We start from the raw sequence: 17,068 nt of genomic DNA on the forward strand, positions 1-17,068 counted from the left end.
TTATCACGATGAGATGCATATATTCCCCGCGACAGAGCTTAACGTCATTATCATTACCCCATCTCTATTGTAGAAACCACAGCGCGTGCCACAGAGTTCGCACATAAAAGTGTTACCGAGTCTTCTTCTCCTCCACGGTCTTGGTGAAAATCACCAGATTTCGAAACTTTCATGGCTCCTTTACTGTGATTATGGGTCAAGTCAAGTCCGTCAAGTCAGTTGGTAGTTCCTCAACTCCAAGATGCGTGGCTGTGGTTTCCCCTATCGTGGGAGAGACGAAGTACGTCAAATCATTTCATGGATAATATATTCTGACAAGAAGCGCCATCTATGGCCATCTTTGAAACATTTTCAACCGCTACTTCGATGATTTCATAAATCCACTATATCCTACGCTTCAAAATGTAAATACGATGTTCTTTTGACTTTATTACTTCTGTTTGTGAAGATGTAGCATAAAATTGACCTTTCACATTTTGCAAACGGGCCATGTATTGAACATTTAGGACGTGACTGCTTGTGGTTTAAAGGGTTACAGCTTTGAAGCACTAATGCGGCATCAGGGCCACTACTTAAGCTCTTTGTTTTATCCAGACTGTCGCCTGGCACTTGTCGCTTCGATGCGATATCCGCTGAGGAGGTACGAATCCACGATAATGAATTTAAGTATTCAACGCGAATTTTGGCACGCTCGGTTCATTTTCGCAGCAGAAGTAGAGCGACTTACCCATGAGTAAATTGGCTATCCCCAGAGGCATGACGAACAACCCGACGAGCCAATCAGCGACGGCTAATGACGTAACGAAGCAGTTGGTAACGGTACGAAGCCTCCTTGTAGTAAGGACAGCCGCTATGACTAGAGTGTTCCCCACCTGGAATGAAAAAGAGAGACAAGTTCAAACTTGGACGACTTTTAAGATTTTACACGTATGTATACCTCCTGGTTTCATCCATCAAAAATATTAGCACAGAATATTATGCTTCATAAAATGCATATTAACCATACATTAGGCTTAGCTTTATCATATGAATGAAGACTAAAATTGGTAAACGATGTAAGTGCCAAAAAAATTCAAACACAGTTTTCCACGTTAAACTGTCAAATGTGCCATGCTTTATAATGTGGTAAACGTGAAAAGTGGCTGGTAGCCCTCGTAGTTCAAAAGGACGTGTAAAGAGGTCTGTGAACGTGTGAACGTCCCTGCGGGCTGATTAGCTGAACGATGGAACTGCCAAGCGAGGTTACTGAAATTCACAAACTATAAATTGAAAAAGAGCGAATATAACAAGAGAGACCACTGTGTGTAATTTAAGTAAACAATATTAACAAGATAAAAAGACAAAAAAAACATTACAAACAGAACAGGTAATACATGTTTTTTCTGAACATTTCAGAAAACTAAACTTAATTTATTATTTCAGGTACCAAAAGAGGTTTCAAGTTGAGGGTGAGTGAAAATCGTAAACGTTGTAAGTGCCTCATATGTGGAAAAACAGTTTTTTGCGATTTCCCAACACTTTCGCTTTTGCCACTTACTACGTTTACCACTTGTAGTCCTCACGTATATCAACATTTCAAATCCATAGCTTTTCACGATGCAAGGAGTGATCGGTACAATACACTAATTGCCACCATTAAATTAGTCACTAGTCGATACAATTAAACAACTATACACAGAAGCCAAAATTTGTCAATTGACACAAATATGTTGACTCTAAAGTGCATAAATTGCTAATGCACTTTTGGTGCATTAAATTCTACACAGAAATGCATAATGGGTACATTTATCAGCTGCTGTGCAGTGTGATGCACTAAAATAGCTACGATCATTTCAAGGAAATAAAAATTACACGTTTAACTCTGCCAATTGATGGACCAGGATGCATTTCGGGTTCTGTGTGTAACGTTCGATTAATATTAGTCGAAGTAGTCGTTCGACTAATTATCTTAGGCGACGTAGTTTCACTAGTCAATGTTTTTCAACGATAGTATCAATAATAACCGACCAATGCCCTTTACTAGATGCAACTAACGGTTACTACTTTAGAAATGTCACCCGTTCCAAGGATGATTTCTGAACGAGACTTATCAAGACATTGTCTCGTCTCGTGAATGACGAATCTGGTCTTGTTTCGAATCTCGATACAGAAATGTGCCAGACCATTTTTAAGAGCTCAACTTCTGAATAAGAAATGTGAATGCTGTTTTGTTGAGGAAAACGTCCAAAGTGGAAGTTTTGGCTTAACTAACTACTGGTATTTACAGTATTGCGACCACAGCTCAACTGAGATATCAATGCCCGCGGTAAACTCGTGCACTAAAGTTCACAGTCTTTTGTTTTTTTGTTTTCTCTTCTCTTTGCCTCTTCTTTGGTGTCTTTTTACAGTGCTGCACAATTTAGGAACACGGGAACAATGCAAACAGCTGATTGCATCACCCAAGCTCCCTCGGTTACGGTTGAAAATTAGACTACAGCGTCACAGGAAACAAACATTCTTACCTCGATCAATATGTAAATAAATTCATTTTTGCATTTTTAATATTTTACGTCTACTTTCCTGTCGCTTTTGGCTAATCGCGTCGACGAGGATGAATGATGATAAGTCCAGGTGAGAACTTTAAAGCGATAGGTTAAGCTCAAATTAGTTTTCGTGCACGAAGTTGACATCCAACAATGGTGGGAAAATATAAATCAATCAATAAATAAAAGATTTGGATCAATTATTAGATATAGTTTCTCCAAACAATGTTGAGATATGCTCAAATGATTTGTAACTTGAAGAAACACAAGTCAAACAAACGAGAGACGTGAAGCGGAAGGGCAAGTACTGTAACATGACCCTTCCCTCCACACAGAAGCGCGTATTTTTTTTTTGCGAGAAAGGGAAATACAAATAAAAACTGCTTGAAAAGCGTCTTTAAATCCCTTTCTTGCTTTGCATCTGTGGCAGGAAAAGATTCCCTCCTTAATAAAGGATGATCTTTTTCTGCTTTCGATTTTCAATATGCGGAAAGGAGACACGACTGAAAAAGAAGCATAGAGGATGATCGGACAGGAAAATCTACCTATGAGTAAGATTCGATAGCGATGCTTCTTTGGAAAAAAAAAATGAATTTCCTCAAGTTATTCATTACGAAATGGAAGAAATATCCCCTGGCGGACGTTCAAAGAAACATCTCGAGAGGCTTTTGTCTCTGAATCCATCCTACTTTCTAGAGATATCATTTGAATAAACCCGGAACCCTTCCCCCCCTCTCCACCCTATTCCTTCTCCGTCCTTTCCAGTGGAGTAAGTCGGAGGAAGGAAAGGGGGGTGCGCTATCGAGGTGGAGGTGATAGCGACGCCAGCTCCCTCCGGCGGCAGGTTGTGAAAACGCCATGAATGGGAGCAAAAGGGCATATACGGTTTCCAGAATTTCATCAATCAGGAACAAGAATAGACTTAAATTTCGGGGAGCGATTCACCCGGGCACAAAGGGCCCTCGGAACTGAATAGTTTCGGGCGCGAAACGAAACAAGGGGATCTTCGACGGTGACGACGCTGCTGCCGGAGTTTCATTCCAGCTGTGACGGCGTAACGTTCTTTTATGTAGCGACCGACTGTCGCCGCGTTGATGATGTGATAAAGTGAAGAAATGCAATTTCAATTTCTGCACGAAGCCCCTCGTTAATTCTTTTTGAACTTTTTCTACTGGTCGATATTTCCAAGACCCACCACGTGGTGGCTCTGAAAAATGTAATCAGTCGAATCACTGAGTTTAAGAATTATAATCTGTGGTAAGAATAATACGTGGAACACGTTTCAGCACCACAGATTATTTCACTTCTCCTGTGACGTAGCTTTGGGCACATGCCTTGCAATTAATTCATGCGCTCTAAACGGCAACATAATTATTGTACGTAGATTATTGTTTATTTGCATTATACAGAGCATTCCCTGACATTCGCTACGAGACTCGGCGGCAAGCGGCCCGGCATCAGAGCTTGTCTTTCCCTGTGACCGAGTCAGCGACAGTCGCTAGAGTCGGCTATTAAAATTACAGTTTTCATATTGTGTACTAAACTTGACTACAGAAGGTGTTGAAAATGATGTCCCTCTGCTGCAACACATTCCTGGAATCTCCGAAGGAAATTGGCATTTACGCGTGCAAGTGTGTCTACTGTAATGCTCCCGATTTTTCGTACAATACTCTCTTTTAACTCACTGATGGTGTGCGGATTGTCTTTGTATACTTTATTTCCCCATTTTTCTTTCCACTTTTATTCAGAACTGAGCCTGTTACTCTAAACTTTTTTACGAGGTTTAATATAAGTGACTGTCGCAGACCCGTTCACCGGGAAAGACAAACGCTGATGCCGGGTCGCTTGCCGCCGAGTCTCGTAGCGAATGTCAGGGAATGCTCTGTATTATATCCTGTATATTAACACAGACCTCGATGTTTCGTTGTTATTATGTATTTTTTAAAAAATGGTATTATTTCCCCCAAAAATCGCGTATTACTGTCACTTCGTGTGCTGGCGGGGAAGAAAAATAGTGTATGGGGAACCATTTAGATGACATTCGAAAATTACAAGATGGAGAAGCACAAGATGAGTACAAGAGTATTACAAAGGGGATGCTACATCTTATATCTTTCGAGCAGAACTAATGTTACGGAAATCTGCTGCGCAAGCCCAGACACCTGGGAACCGTTTCCCTCTTTCCACGGCCATGTTATAACAAACAAATACGGCGCGCGAATGTACAGTCAGGGACACTACTGGGTTGTAACGATCGCACTGAAAATCATTGGGATTGTTACAACCCACAAGTGTCAGTGACTGTACGTACAAAACGTAGAAAAATGTAGAAACGATGAAGACCTATAATTATGTGAGAAGGGTTAACGAAGTAAGTATTTTATACAGCGTATATTGAAACACTTATATGTTGAATTGTATCTTCCTCAAATATGCTGTATAAAGAAACAAAATGCCGGAGTACTACTTGAGGAAAGTGTACAGCTACACTTTGCAAAAGCTCTGCCATTAAGGAACTAACTCAGAATAAAATAATTGTTCTATATTCATTACATTTGTATAACTGGAACAACAGAGCCATCTATTGTCAACTTTTCGTCCCACAATGGGGGAAGTCTGCCGGTGTAAAGTCGAAAAGTCAAGAAGCCAGAATTCATAAAGTCCCAGCCATAAACTGTGCCATAGATGCCGAGCCTGTAGGAAACGGGACAAGAGCATTAAAAAGCGACAAGCACCGGAGGCATTGTTGAATGCAAATGGGAACGGCCACAATTAATTCGCCCCGACAAAGGACCCGCCATCTGTAGCATCGCTCATGAAAAGCTGAGGCGACGCGATGCGTTTTCCCAGGGTTAAGCAGACCCTTTATGCCTGGGACGAGCCCTTAGAAGGAAGGAAAAGGGAGACATCTTTTGCGGGTCGCATCCAGTCAACTCGAATCAGATTCGCAAATTCAACTTTGCATGCGAAATGGGCCGTCTTAATGGAATGGACTCGCGAGCTGCGATTATAGACCATGCATAAAACATGACGTCCTTTCCGCTGCATCCTGGAAACACGGTGCAGAATGCTGGTGCGGGCAAATATGGCCGAATTAGTACTACAGGTGTCCTTGCTGTGATTTACGTAAGCAAATATTTTTTTTACAGGGCTCGTAGCCTGAAATGAAATGACGTACCCTGACATTACAGGGAGAATATGGTGTCTTTATGAGCAAAACGGGTTAGAAATGAGGAGAGAAGAAAGAGGTTTACCCTCCAAAGGAAGTACGAAGAATAAGCGCTATTTGAACATTGTCTCAACTGTAATGCTTCCAAGATGGCGGTGAAATCTCCTAATATGTGTAGTACTATATAGATAGTTTCACACAAAAAAATCAAAGTAGTGTACACAGAGATTATATATTAGAGTTTTTTATTATTTCTTTCTTATTTATTTAGTAGAATATAACTAGAAGACAAATTTACAATATTCAATTTAGAGTACATGAAAAATAAAATACTAATCTCTGTTTGCAGTCTGTACAGTACCTAGAACCTCTAGTTAATTGCTATAAAGTACACAAATAAATTGCATACAAAGTATGAAAAAATATATACTTAGAAAATTTGCGTTCATATTTTCAATGTTTGCTTTCATTTTCAAGCATTGAATAGCTTTTTTGAAGGCCCCAATATGTATGAAGTTTGGCTCCCTTTCGGTGAATCTATTGTATAGTTCACACATTCGTCTGATAGGTGATTTATTTATAATGTTTGATTCTGTGTTGCTCCAGTAGAACAGGCCCACTTTGGGGCGTGTCTTGAAGATAGGAACATGTATACATATTTGTCATTGTAGGCGTTGTAACTAGATGATATTGTTCATAATTTTGTACTGATCGATTAATGAACATGGGTATTTTAGAGTTTCTAATTTCCAAACGGTCTCCTATGGTCACTTAGTCTTAGGAATGTCCGTCGTCCAATGTATTTCCTTGGCACTATGTTACAACTGGGGTCTGCCGATTTGAAAATACGTAGACAACGAAAGCTATTTTTAATACATTGTTTCTTTACACAATGTAATTTTTAAATATATTTGTTCTTAATAACTTGAACACCTGTACAGATGACTGGAATTGGCACTTAAAGAAATATTAAAGTATAAAATACTTGTTTTACCATGGTAAGCTTTAATTTGAAGTAGTAGGGGAGACCGGGGTCAAATGTAACAAAATTTGAATAATGTGGCATATTTGTAACATTTGCAATAATTAATCACGGATTTTTATTGGAAACCATATATTCACCCTTCGCCAATCATTGTACACACACAAAACATATTTATGATCCATGATATGTGTGAAATATGCAAATAAGTGCGGAAGGGTGTACTGTTACAATTGACCCCACTAATGTGGACGATTGTAACACTCATATGGGTCAATTGTAACACTCATAATAAATTAAAAGAATTGGTGAGTATAGTGGGCTATCATACATAAAATACAAGATACATACATACATTCATAAATGGTTCTCAGATTATGAACAGACTAACTTGCCACATGCATTTCCAGTCCCAATGCACCCTACAGGTCCACCATTAACAAAATGCTCGCGAAAGTTTTTACGGGGGAATATAAACATTGGTGGCACACAGTTCCCCAAGCAAACTGTTACCAAAGTCCCTCGTTCTGCAGATGTTATGGAACCCACTTGCTTCGTTCCTTTTGAAGCAATGATTTTTGTCGGAGTTTGCACTGTATGGACTCTCGTCTCGTCTACGTTGTAGACATTGTGTAGCTCGAAGTTATGCTCGTCTAGGACTTTTGACAGATTATCAAAAAAAATGTTTATTTGTTCGATTGAAGTTCATTGCTCTGGAAAGACTTGTTGCTTCTGGTCGGCGAAGGGACAGGGACGGATTCCTCTTCAAAAATGCACTCAGCCAGTCAACACCAGCCATCTCATTGTCACTCAAGTGACAATTTAAACTGTAAAATAAAAATTTAAACTGTAGCGAACGGCGCACTGTTAGGCAAGCCGCCTCAGATCCTTGGTGGAGAGTCCATAATATAAATCAGCAGCTCTTTTCACGTAATCTGTCAATATTTCCTCTTCGTGCGATTGGAAGACACGGTTATGAGGATTGCAGCCAGTTTTTCGATTCTTGTTTTCGCGTTTCTTATTACAAAACCTGTAGAGGGAGACATGGCAAAGTCCGAAATCCTTAGCGACCTCCTCACTGATTGGTCATTGTCCATAACAGCAGAAGCAGCAGCTTCCATCACTTCTTGGTGTGTCCCTCGGTCCGTTCGTCTTTCACGATTACGCGTCATACTGAAACAAACAAATACATAATTATGAAAAACTAAATATGCTGACCAAGGCAGTAATTTATTTGATTAAAAACATAAACTAAACGTAACGTTTCAACCTTCTAGCAAGGTCTTCATCAGACTCTGTATCAAGTACAAAAGTAAAAAGATACACAAAAAGGGCATTATATATACACAAACATTACTCCCTCCAGACTATTAGAAAGTTGTTAGGAACTTTCTAGCAGGTGGCTTTCACTTGCCAACTGTACTTTCACCTAAAAGGCTAAACATAATTACTTTCATATAGAATGTGAAGAGATATTAATATAGAATATCTCACGCTCTTTTTCCTTCACTTTTCTCCCTTCTCCTCTCCTCTTTCTCTCTGGTCCTTTCCACTCTTTCTAACACCTTCTTCCATTCTTTGTTTAACTTCAGTCCCCCATTCCAGTTTATTATGTCTTCTTCACCTTTCTTCTCTATTTCCTTGGCTTCCTTCCATTTTCTCACTAGCATTCTCTTCTCCCTTCCTATATGCTTAGCCTCATCCCACTCTATGTCATGTCCTGTTTCTCTCGTGTGTTGAAATATTTCATTTCTCTCTCTTTTAAGTCGTACATCATTCCTATGTTGTTTCAACCTGTCTTTCAGCCTTTTTTCGTTTCTCCTATGTACACACTCTGACATTCTTTACATTTCACTTCGTAGATAATCCCTTCCTCTTCCTCTTCTCTGTTCTCCTTTTTCTTGCTTGCATTCTTCGCTATTCTTAAGATGCTTCTCCCTCCCTTCCTGTAAGTTTAAATTCATAAAATAAATTACTGCCTTGGTCAGCATATTTAGTTTTTCATAATCATGGAAACAAGGCTTAATGGTGTTATAAATACATAATATGTAATGAAATTGTTGAAGGGAACTACAAAGGAAAACAATTTAGCACACAACGTGAGTGTATATGGAGACAACTGTAACATGTTACAACCGTCCCCGCTCGGTGTGTTACAATTGACCCACCAACGCCATATTGAAAGAAAAGCGAAACTAATTTTAAACAAAAAATAACTTCTACTTACTTTTACGTGAGCTGAAACAGGATACAAATGCACGTGTGCCAATATGCTGGAATGCTAACAATCACTTTCATGAAGCTCAAGACAATGAAAAATCTGAAAAGTTTGTTTTTTACGTTTGTGACACAAAAACACGTGTGTAATTGATGATATTACTGGGGCGATAAATGATGAGGTGTTTTGACTGAATAGAAATACTTAAAACTAAGGCAAAATGTCTATAAAATTTGATTGTTACTGTGTAAAACCTATGATTTTTGTAAAAAAAAGCTTCCGAGAAAAGATGACCCCCTCAAATTGATGTGGCCAAACCTGAATTTGCTAAAATTGCTGTTTATAAATTTGTTAAAAATATGCTTTTCTCAATACTGTTTTGGCCACACTTAAAACTAAGCCAAGATGCTCTTAAGAGCTACACCTATACATATACCTATACATATTTATTTTTAGTCTATTTCTAGTTTATTTCTGGTTAAAAATATGCCTGATATTGCCCTATTTTGTTAGGTATAAGTTGTATTTATACTTTTACTTATCACCGAGTGGATATTAGAAAACGGCAAACAGAATTTGTTGTTTTAGAAATATTCAACAGAGCCATCTATGTGCAAATATCTGAACTCGGTGAACAGACTTGGGTCAACAAGTCAACTTTTTTCAGTACGTCAATATTTTAAACTCTCTCTGCCAGCAATAGGGAATGGTAGTAAGCGTTAGACAAAGTATTTTGGAGCTGAATATGCCATTCTTAAGACGTCGTATATTGCCAAAATATCTTTAATTCACATATTTCTCATACCGCCGTATCTTGTTCTATTAGACCTCTTCAAGAAAATCGCCAATTAGTGAAAACTAATTGAGCACAACAGCAAAAGAGGTGTTAATAGGGCAAGCATACAGTGATATGGGGATATGTGAATTGTCGGTTTCTTCGATTCAGATAAATGGATCGAATTGAAACTGGGATATTTTGCATTTTTCTAATATGATAGCTAAAAAACAGAGATTTTGATTGGCTAATAATTTATACGTGATTGGTTTAAGTAAGCAAGATGTCTATTAGCTCTATAAATCTATATAAATCAGAGCACAGTGCCGATTTCTTACTTTTGCTAGATTAGCAGAGGAACCGAGGGATAGAACATAGCTCTGCCGGGCTTCGCCAAAATATTGATCCACAGAAAACAGTGACCTACAGAAGCGATACATAACACACGCTATTAGGTCATTGCCACATCACGACGTGCCTGTGCTTACATGCAATTGAGGTAGGTTAGTGTTTCTGTAGGTCACTGCTTCTGTGGATCAATACTTATTCTATCTTCGTGCATGTAAGCTGTTGGCATTACAATTTGTCATAGTTTTATTAAGTATAAAATTTTGATTTGAAACCCAAGAAATCTGATATAATAAACCAACTTCAAAAACTAATAATATTAACATATTAAATATATACAATAAATATATAAAGTACACTGCTGAACCTAATTGATATTTTATATTAAATATAGAATTTTAATTTGAACCCCCAAGAAATTTTATATAATAAATTAATAATAAAAATGCCAAATCAAAAATATTGTAATCAATGCAATAAAAATATATCTAGCTCTAATTGGGCTAGGCACCAAAGGAATTGTAATAAACATAAAAATACTTATTATATACAACCATCTACATCTTCATCTGGTCTAAAAAGGAAACTTGAAACATCTAATAATACTAGATCAGCAAAGCAGCCACGGTATACACCCATTTATAGCAGTTTTAATGGCCAATTAAGTGATTACCGTTTTATATCAGAGCCAAAATGTGATATTAAGAATTTTTTAAATAATATAAATCCTGATATGCAAGCTATTCTAAATGTACAAAATGGCTCTTATAAATTATCTTTCAAATTATTTACACAATATAAAGAATTAAATGGAACAAAATTTACACACCCCCACATAACAGAAACTGTAGCTGTATATTCAAATACAAATTTAGGCAAAATAATAAGCAGGTTGATAGAGCAATTGAATATTAAACATTCTGAGTTTGCTGCTAAAGAATCAGGATGGAGTTTATGTGGAACACCACACAAGTTATATATTAATATTTCTGAATTTAACCCATTACAAGGTTCTACATATCTGCCATTACCTGCCAATATTAAAAACAAAAAAGCTGTGGTTAACATAAAAAATAATGATGAGAAATGCTTTTTGTGGTGTATTTTAGCTGCTTTGTTTCCAGTTTTAAATAATCCAGAAAGAATAAGTTATTATAAACAACATGAAAATGATTTTAATGATGCAATGGAGGGCTTAGAATATCCAATGTCTGTTCAAAATATTGATAAATTTGAAAAAAATGCCAGAGATATCAATGGTAAACTATTATCTATTAATGTATTTATTTGTTCCACTGGTGCTGGAAATTGCTTGATAGAACCTCTTACATCTCACTTGATGATGATTTGGCTATTCCGATTGATTTGCTTTTAATTGAGGGGGATGGCACATACCATTATACTTTGATACGCAATCTTGAAGCTTTAGTCAGAAAAGAACTAGACAAATCTAATAGAATATTCAAGTTGTGCCGAAGATGTTTAACTGTATTTGATGGTAGAAAAATAATAAATGGGGTTCGTGAAAAAAATGCAGAAATTGCTAAAAATAAGTTAGTTGAACATTTAAAATATTGTGGGAACCATAAACCTGTTCATATGGTGATGCCTAATCCAAATGAAAATGCCGAATTCAAAAAATTTGAAGCTTTGTTGGAACACCCAGCATATATAGTTTGTGATTTTGAATCAAACCTCAAACCCCTTGCATTCTGCAGCCCAGATCCTGATGAATCTTCAATTACATCAAACCAGTTACATGAACCTTCTAGTTTTTGTTATATAATTATACGGGATGGTGTTGCTAGTGAACCACACTTATATATGGGACCAAATGCTATCAAAGAATTTGCACATAGAATAGAAAATGAGTGCCATGACATAGCATCTAATATCTTATTAAAATCAAAACATATGATGCCTTCAACAAAAAATCAGATTCAAAATTTTAACAATACAGAAAAATGCCTGGTATGTGATTTTAAATTTTCAGATACAAATATCAAGGTGAAACACCATTCCCATACAAATGGTAAATTCTTAATAGCTATGTGTAATAGTTGTAATATTAAGATCCAGAGACCAAAATTTGTCCCAATATTTTGCCATGGTGCATCTAATTATGATTTTCATCATCTGATCAGGTACGAGGGGTTTGACAAGCAGAATTTAAATATTTTAGCAGAAAATGATGAGAAATATATAGCTATTAGCAAGATAATTAAAGTTAATGGTGTTCCTATTCACTTAAGATTTCTTGATTCATACAGAATTTTGTCGGCTAGCTTGGCTACTCTGGCCAGTCAATTATCTGATGATCAATTTAAAATTACTTTTGACACGTTTCCAAATCAGGACTTGAAATTAATTAGGCGAAAAGGTGTATACCCATATGACTATGTTACAGATTTTTCTAAATTTGATGAGTGTGTTTTGCCACCAAAACAAGCATTCTACAGTAAACTCAGGGCATCCGTAATCACTGATGAAGATTATCACCATGCCAAGTTGATGTGGGACAACTTAAAATGCCAGACATTTGGTGATTATCATAAGGAATATTTAAAACTTGATGTGACTCTTTCAGCCGATATACTTCAGGCATTTAGAAAATCTTCAATAGAAAATTATAAGCTGGATCCAATCTATTTCTATAGTGCTCCAGGCCTAGCATGGTCTGCAATGTTTTTGAATACTAAAATGCAATTGAATCTAATCCAAGAACAAGATATGTATCTCTTTATGGAACAATGTATAAGAGGAGGCATGGTGCAATGTTCTCAAAGATATGCCAGAGCTAATAACAAATGTATTTCTAATTTTGATCCAGAATTGCCATCAAATTATATACTTCATGTGGATGCTAACAGTTTGTATGGGTATGCTATGATGGATAAATTGCCATATGCAGGGCTTGAGTGGATTGAAAATTTTAATATTGAAAATCTTCAGGATTTTGATGACAGTTACTATGGTCTATTCTTAGTAGTTGATCTGACAATTCCTGAAGATTTACACAACAAGTTTTCTGATCTGCCCCCAATTTCTGAGGTTGAGTGTTCACCTAACTCTAAACAAAAAAGCTAATGATGACTCTAAAACCAATACAGGGTTATGTAATATATTACAAAAACTTGCAGTTTCTGATGAATCACGGTGTTAAAGTAACTAAGGTTGGCAAAGTTTTGAGGTTCAGGCACTCAAGATGGTTGAAACCATATATTGATACGAACACCGAGCTTCGAACATCTGCAGTAAACCAATTTGATAAAACTTTGTTTAAATTAATGGTTAATTCAGTGTATGGCAAAACTATAGAAAATGTTAGAAAACATACTGATGTTAAATTAGTTACCGACCCCAGCCGGAGCAAAAAATTAGTGGCAAAACCTAATTTTAATTATAGAATAATTTATGATGACAATATGACACTTTTTAATATGAAAAAAAAATAAGTTTGATAAACCTATTTATGTAGGAGCTGTGATATTAGAATTGGCCAAATTACATATGTTAAAACTTTATTGTGATGTGTTGAAACCTTTTTATGGTAATACTATAAAATTAATGTACATGGACACAGATAGTTTTATTCTTGATATTCAAACAGAAGATGTTTATAAAGATATATATCACATCCTGAATTGTTTAGATATTTTGATACCAGTGAACATTCAAAAATTCAACCCCACATCAAAAAGGTGCCTGGCAAGTTAAAAGATGAGACCCTTGGCGATGTTATTGTAGGATTTGCTGGGTTAAGAGCTAAGATGTATAGTTTTAAAACATGTAGTGGTGCTGTTGCCAAAAAAGCAAAGGGCATTGGTAGAGACACTGTAGACAAAGAGCTTGAATTTGAAGATTACAAAAATTGTCTCAAGTTACAGAAGTTAATCAGAACATTAGAAAACAGAATCCAGAGTAAAGATCACTTGTTGAATACTATTAATGTAAGAAAATTAGCTCTAGACCCACATGATGATAAGAGATGTATTTTATCATGTGGCATACATACTCTACGATGGGGTCATTGTGACTTGAGAAGTGGCAATCAATGCCCAATTACAGAGCATGATTTGAAATAAATAGACATGCCAATGAATTTATTTGGATTTTAAAAAAAAGCTATTATGGATTTGCCAACACCAGCACCTTCTCCTGATATAATATCTAAACTAACTGCTTTGTTAATTATTCATCTCAATAGCATACTTACACTTACAGATGCTGATGATAAAACAGGTAAAACATTATACATATTTAACAATAATTTTAACCACTACCAATTAGCTATAGGTGGTCAATTACAATTTATTACAACTCCCGAGGGTGATGTCAAGATTTCAATAGGGAGAAATATTTATAGAATTAAGCACTCAAACATGGTTTCTGGCACTGTATATACCGTCTCTGCTGGTGACTGCTTATATATTGAGGTCCCGGGATATTATGACAAACTTATACCTTTTTTTATAGAATTAAGAATTAGATATTTTATAATAAATAACCGCTAAAACAAAAAATAAAAAATGCCTAATGATATATTTGGCCATACAAGGCATGAAGATCACAGTGATGAGATTCTGATGCTTGACGTCAGAGTTAAAAAAATAAGAAGTGATTTACAAGCTTTACAAACCACACTCAATGCCAGTCTTCAACTAGAAATTACAAATTTACAATCACAATGCATGGACCCTCTTCTTAAAATTGATTCAGAACTTAAATTTTTGCTTCAAAAATATACTGACTTGGCAACATTGGATAATTTTCAAAGTTTAGAGGATGCTGTAGCAGCTCTTCAAGCCAAATTAAAAACTCAAACTACCAACTCTGAGCAATTGAAACAACAACTAGAAGAGCAGATTAGTAGTGTCCAGACACAGCTCCAAACAATTGTCAAAAGCATAAAATCACAAGAAGATTTTGATCTAGTAATTTCCACTCTAAAAGAACAAATTCAATCACTACAGATTCCTAATCCGGACCCCTTGAACAATGCCATAGCCGAGGTTAAAGAAAAAATTGAGACACTTGAAACTTTTATGAACAACTTACCATCTTCTGATGCTCTAAGTGCTATAACTCGTAGTGTAGCCAACATTAAGCTGCAACTTGAGACATATGAAGATTTTGGAAAAAATCAGAGTCCCATAACTCACCTTGAGGGTACCATAGCAGCAGTACAAAGTGATCTGACAAATGTACAAGAAACTCTAGAATCCCGCTTGCCTGGTATTGTAGATACTCTTGTCAGTGTCCAGCAACAGATCACCAAACTTGAAAACCTCAACACTGAATCTGAGCTATCTCATTTTCATCATTTGATCGATGATATCCAAACAAAACTTGAAATTTTACAACAATCAACACCTACTCAGGCAGACATAACCCTGCTCCAAGATGCTATGCGTAGTGTGGTTGATGCTTCTGAATTAAATACTGTGAAATTGGCACTTGAGTCTTTGCAGAATACTGTAGCCAATCTGCCTACATCACAGGAACTTAAAAATATTAAGAGAGCAGTGAATCGCATATTGAAATCAGAAGATATCAAGAATATCCAGACAGAGATCAAACAGCTTACTCAGACAGTGGCCACTCTACCAACCAATCAGCATATTAATGAACTTTATGCTTTGTTTGAGGATATCAGAAGACAAGTCCATGATCTTACTGCCCAAAATTCAAAATTGGCAATTGTTTGAAAATCTACAGCAAATTGTAGCCAACATCAAACAACAGCTAGGGAGCATGGAATCCAACCAAGCAAATGCTTTGTCTGTTTTTGCCACGCAGCTTCAAGAGATTGTGCAACAATACAAAAAACGTGCTGCGGACATAAGAATCAAACCAGGGCACGATGAGATTGTTAGGACTATCAATGAGCATCTTGAATCTGTAATAAATAGATTGCTTACAGCAGAAAAAGAAATAACTGGCCTAATCGAGAATCCTAAGCATACAATAATTCTTGAATTGTACAGAATCCCCAACAAGGAATATGATTCACCATTTACACCAGGTGGTAAACTGTATATGTTGTACCCTGCACAATTTTATTACCAGTTTTTTGTTGGGGGCACACTCAGACCAATTAAGATCAAATATTGGCTACAACCACAGGCACACCACTACCCTACTTTATCAATAACTAATGCTGACAACAAACCAAAGGTCACCAGTATAGAGTTAGAGGATTTTACAGACCCCAATACATTAGAGACAGCTTATGCTGTAGATGATGGTTCTCTTGAATTTAATATACAAATAGGAGACAAATTATATTTAGAAAATCTTGTAGTATCTGCTGCTGAACACCCTATAGTTGCAATATTCTTGTTTACATACTATGTCTAGACAAATTATTGTTGATGAATTACACAAACCAGCCAGACATAACTATAAGCGACTGCTAGTGTTTACAAAAGGCATAGATGATTTATGGCAATGTGACTTGGTTGAGATGGCTCCTCATGGGGGACAATTGAAAAACTTAGACAAGGTCAACAAAGGATACAAGTATATACTTACTGTTATAGACACATTTTCAAAATTTGCTTGGGCTTTGCCGCTCAAATCTAAAACTGGAAAATGTGTTACAGAAGCTTTTAGGACAATTATTAATCAGAGTGGAAGATCACCACGCTATCTACAAACAGATAATGCCAAAGAATTCTATAATTTGGTGTTCCAACAATTTATTAAAAGCCAGTCAATAAAACATTACTCGAGTTACAGTGATCTCAAGGCCTCTATTGTAGAAAGATTCAACAGAACTCTAAAAAATCATATGTATAAACAATTTATCCTTCAAGGTAATTATAAATGACTTACTATCCTACCAGAACTTCTAGATAAATATAATAATTCAGTTCACACCACAATCAACATGAGGCCCTCTGAGGTAACTTCATCTGATGAGCAACAATTGATCAGTACTGTTTACTATCCTAGATACCAGCCAACAACCAAAAAAGCTAAATACAAGGTTGGTGATCAAGCAAGAATTAGTAAATATAAGCATTTATTCAAAAGAGGTTTTACCAGAAAC

The 17,068-nt window shown here is 36.4% G+C and overlaps 1 protein-coding gene across 1 annotated transcript in view; it reads right to left on the reverse strand.

The window, feature by feature from the left end:
• Positions 1–17,068, reverse strand: part of LOC145991541 (putative G-protein coupled receptor No18) — a 322,406-nt gene that overhangs the window by 36,163 nt on the left and 269,175 nt on the right. The window contains exon 6 of the mRNA XM_083127567.1: positions 728–872. Coding sequence (XP_082983693.1) covers positions 728–872 — 145 coding nt within the window. The remainder of the gene's footprint in view (positions 1–727; positions 873–17,068) is intronic.

The sequence above is a fragment of the Lepisma saccharinum genome, chromosome 8, assembly GCF_977018435.1.
Source record: "Lepisma saccharinum chromosome 8, izLepSacc3.1, whole genome shotgun sequence".
In the NCBI taxonomy this organism is placed as follows: domain Eukaryota; kingdom Metazoa; phylum Arthropoda; class Insecta; order Zygentoma; family Lepismatidae; genus Lepisma; species Lepisma saccharinum.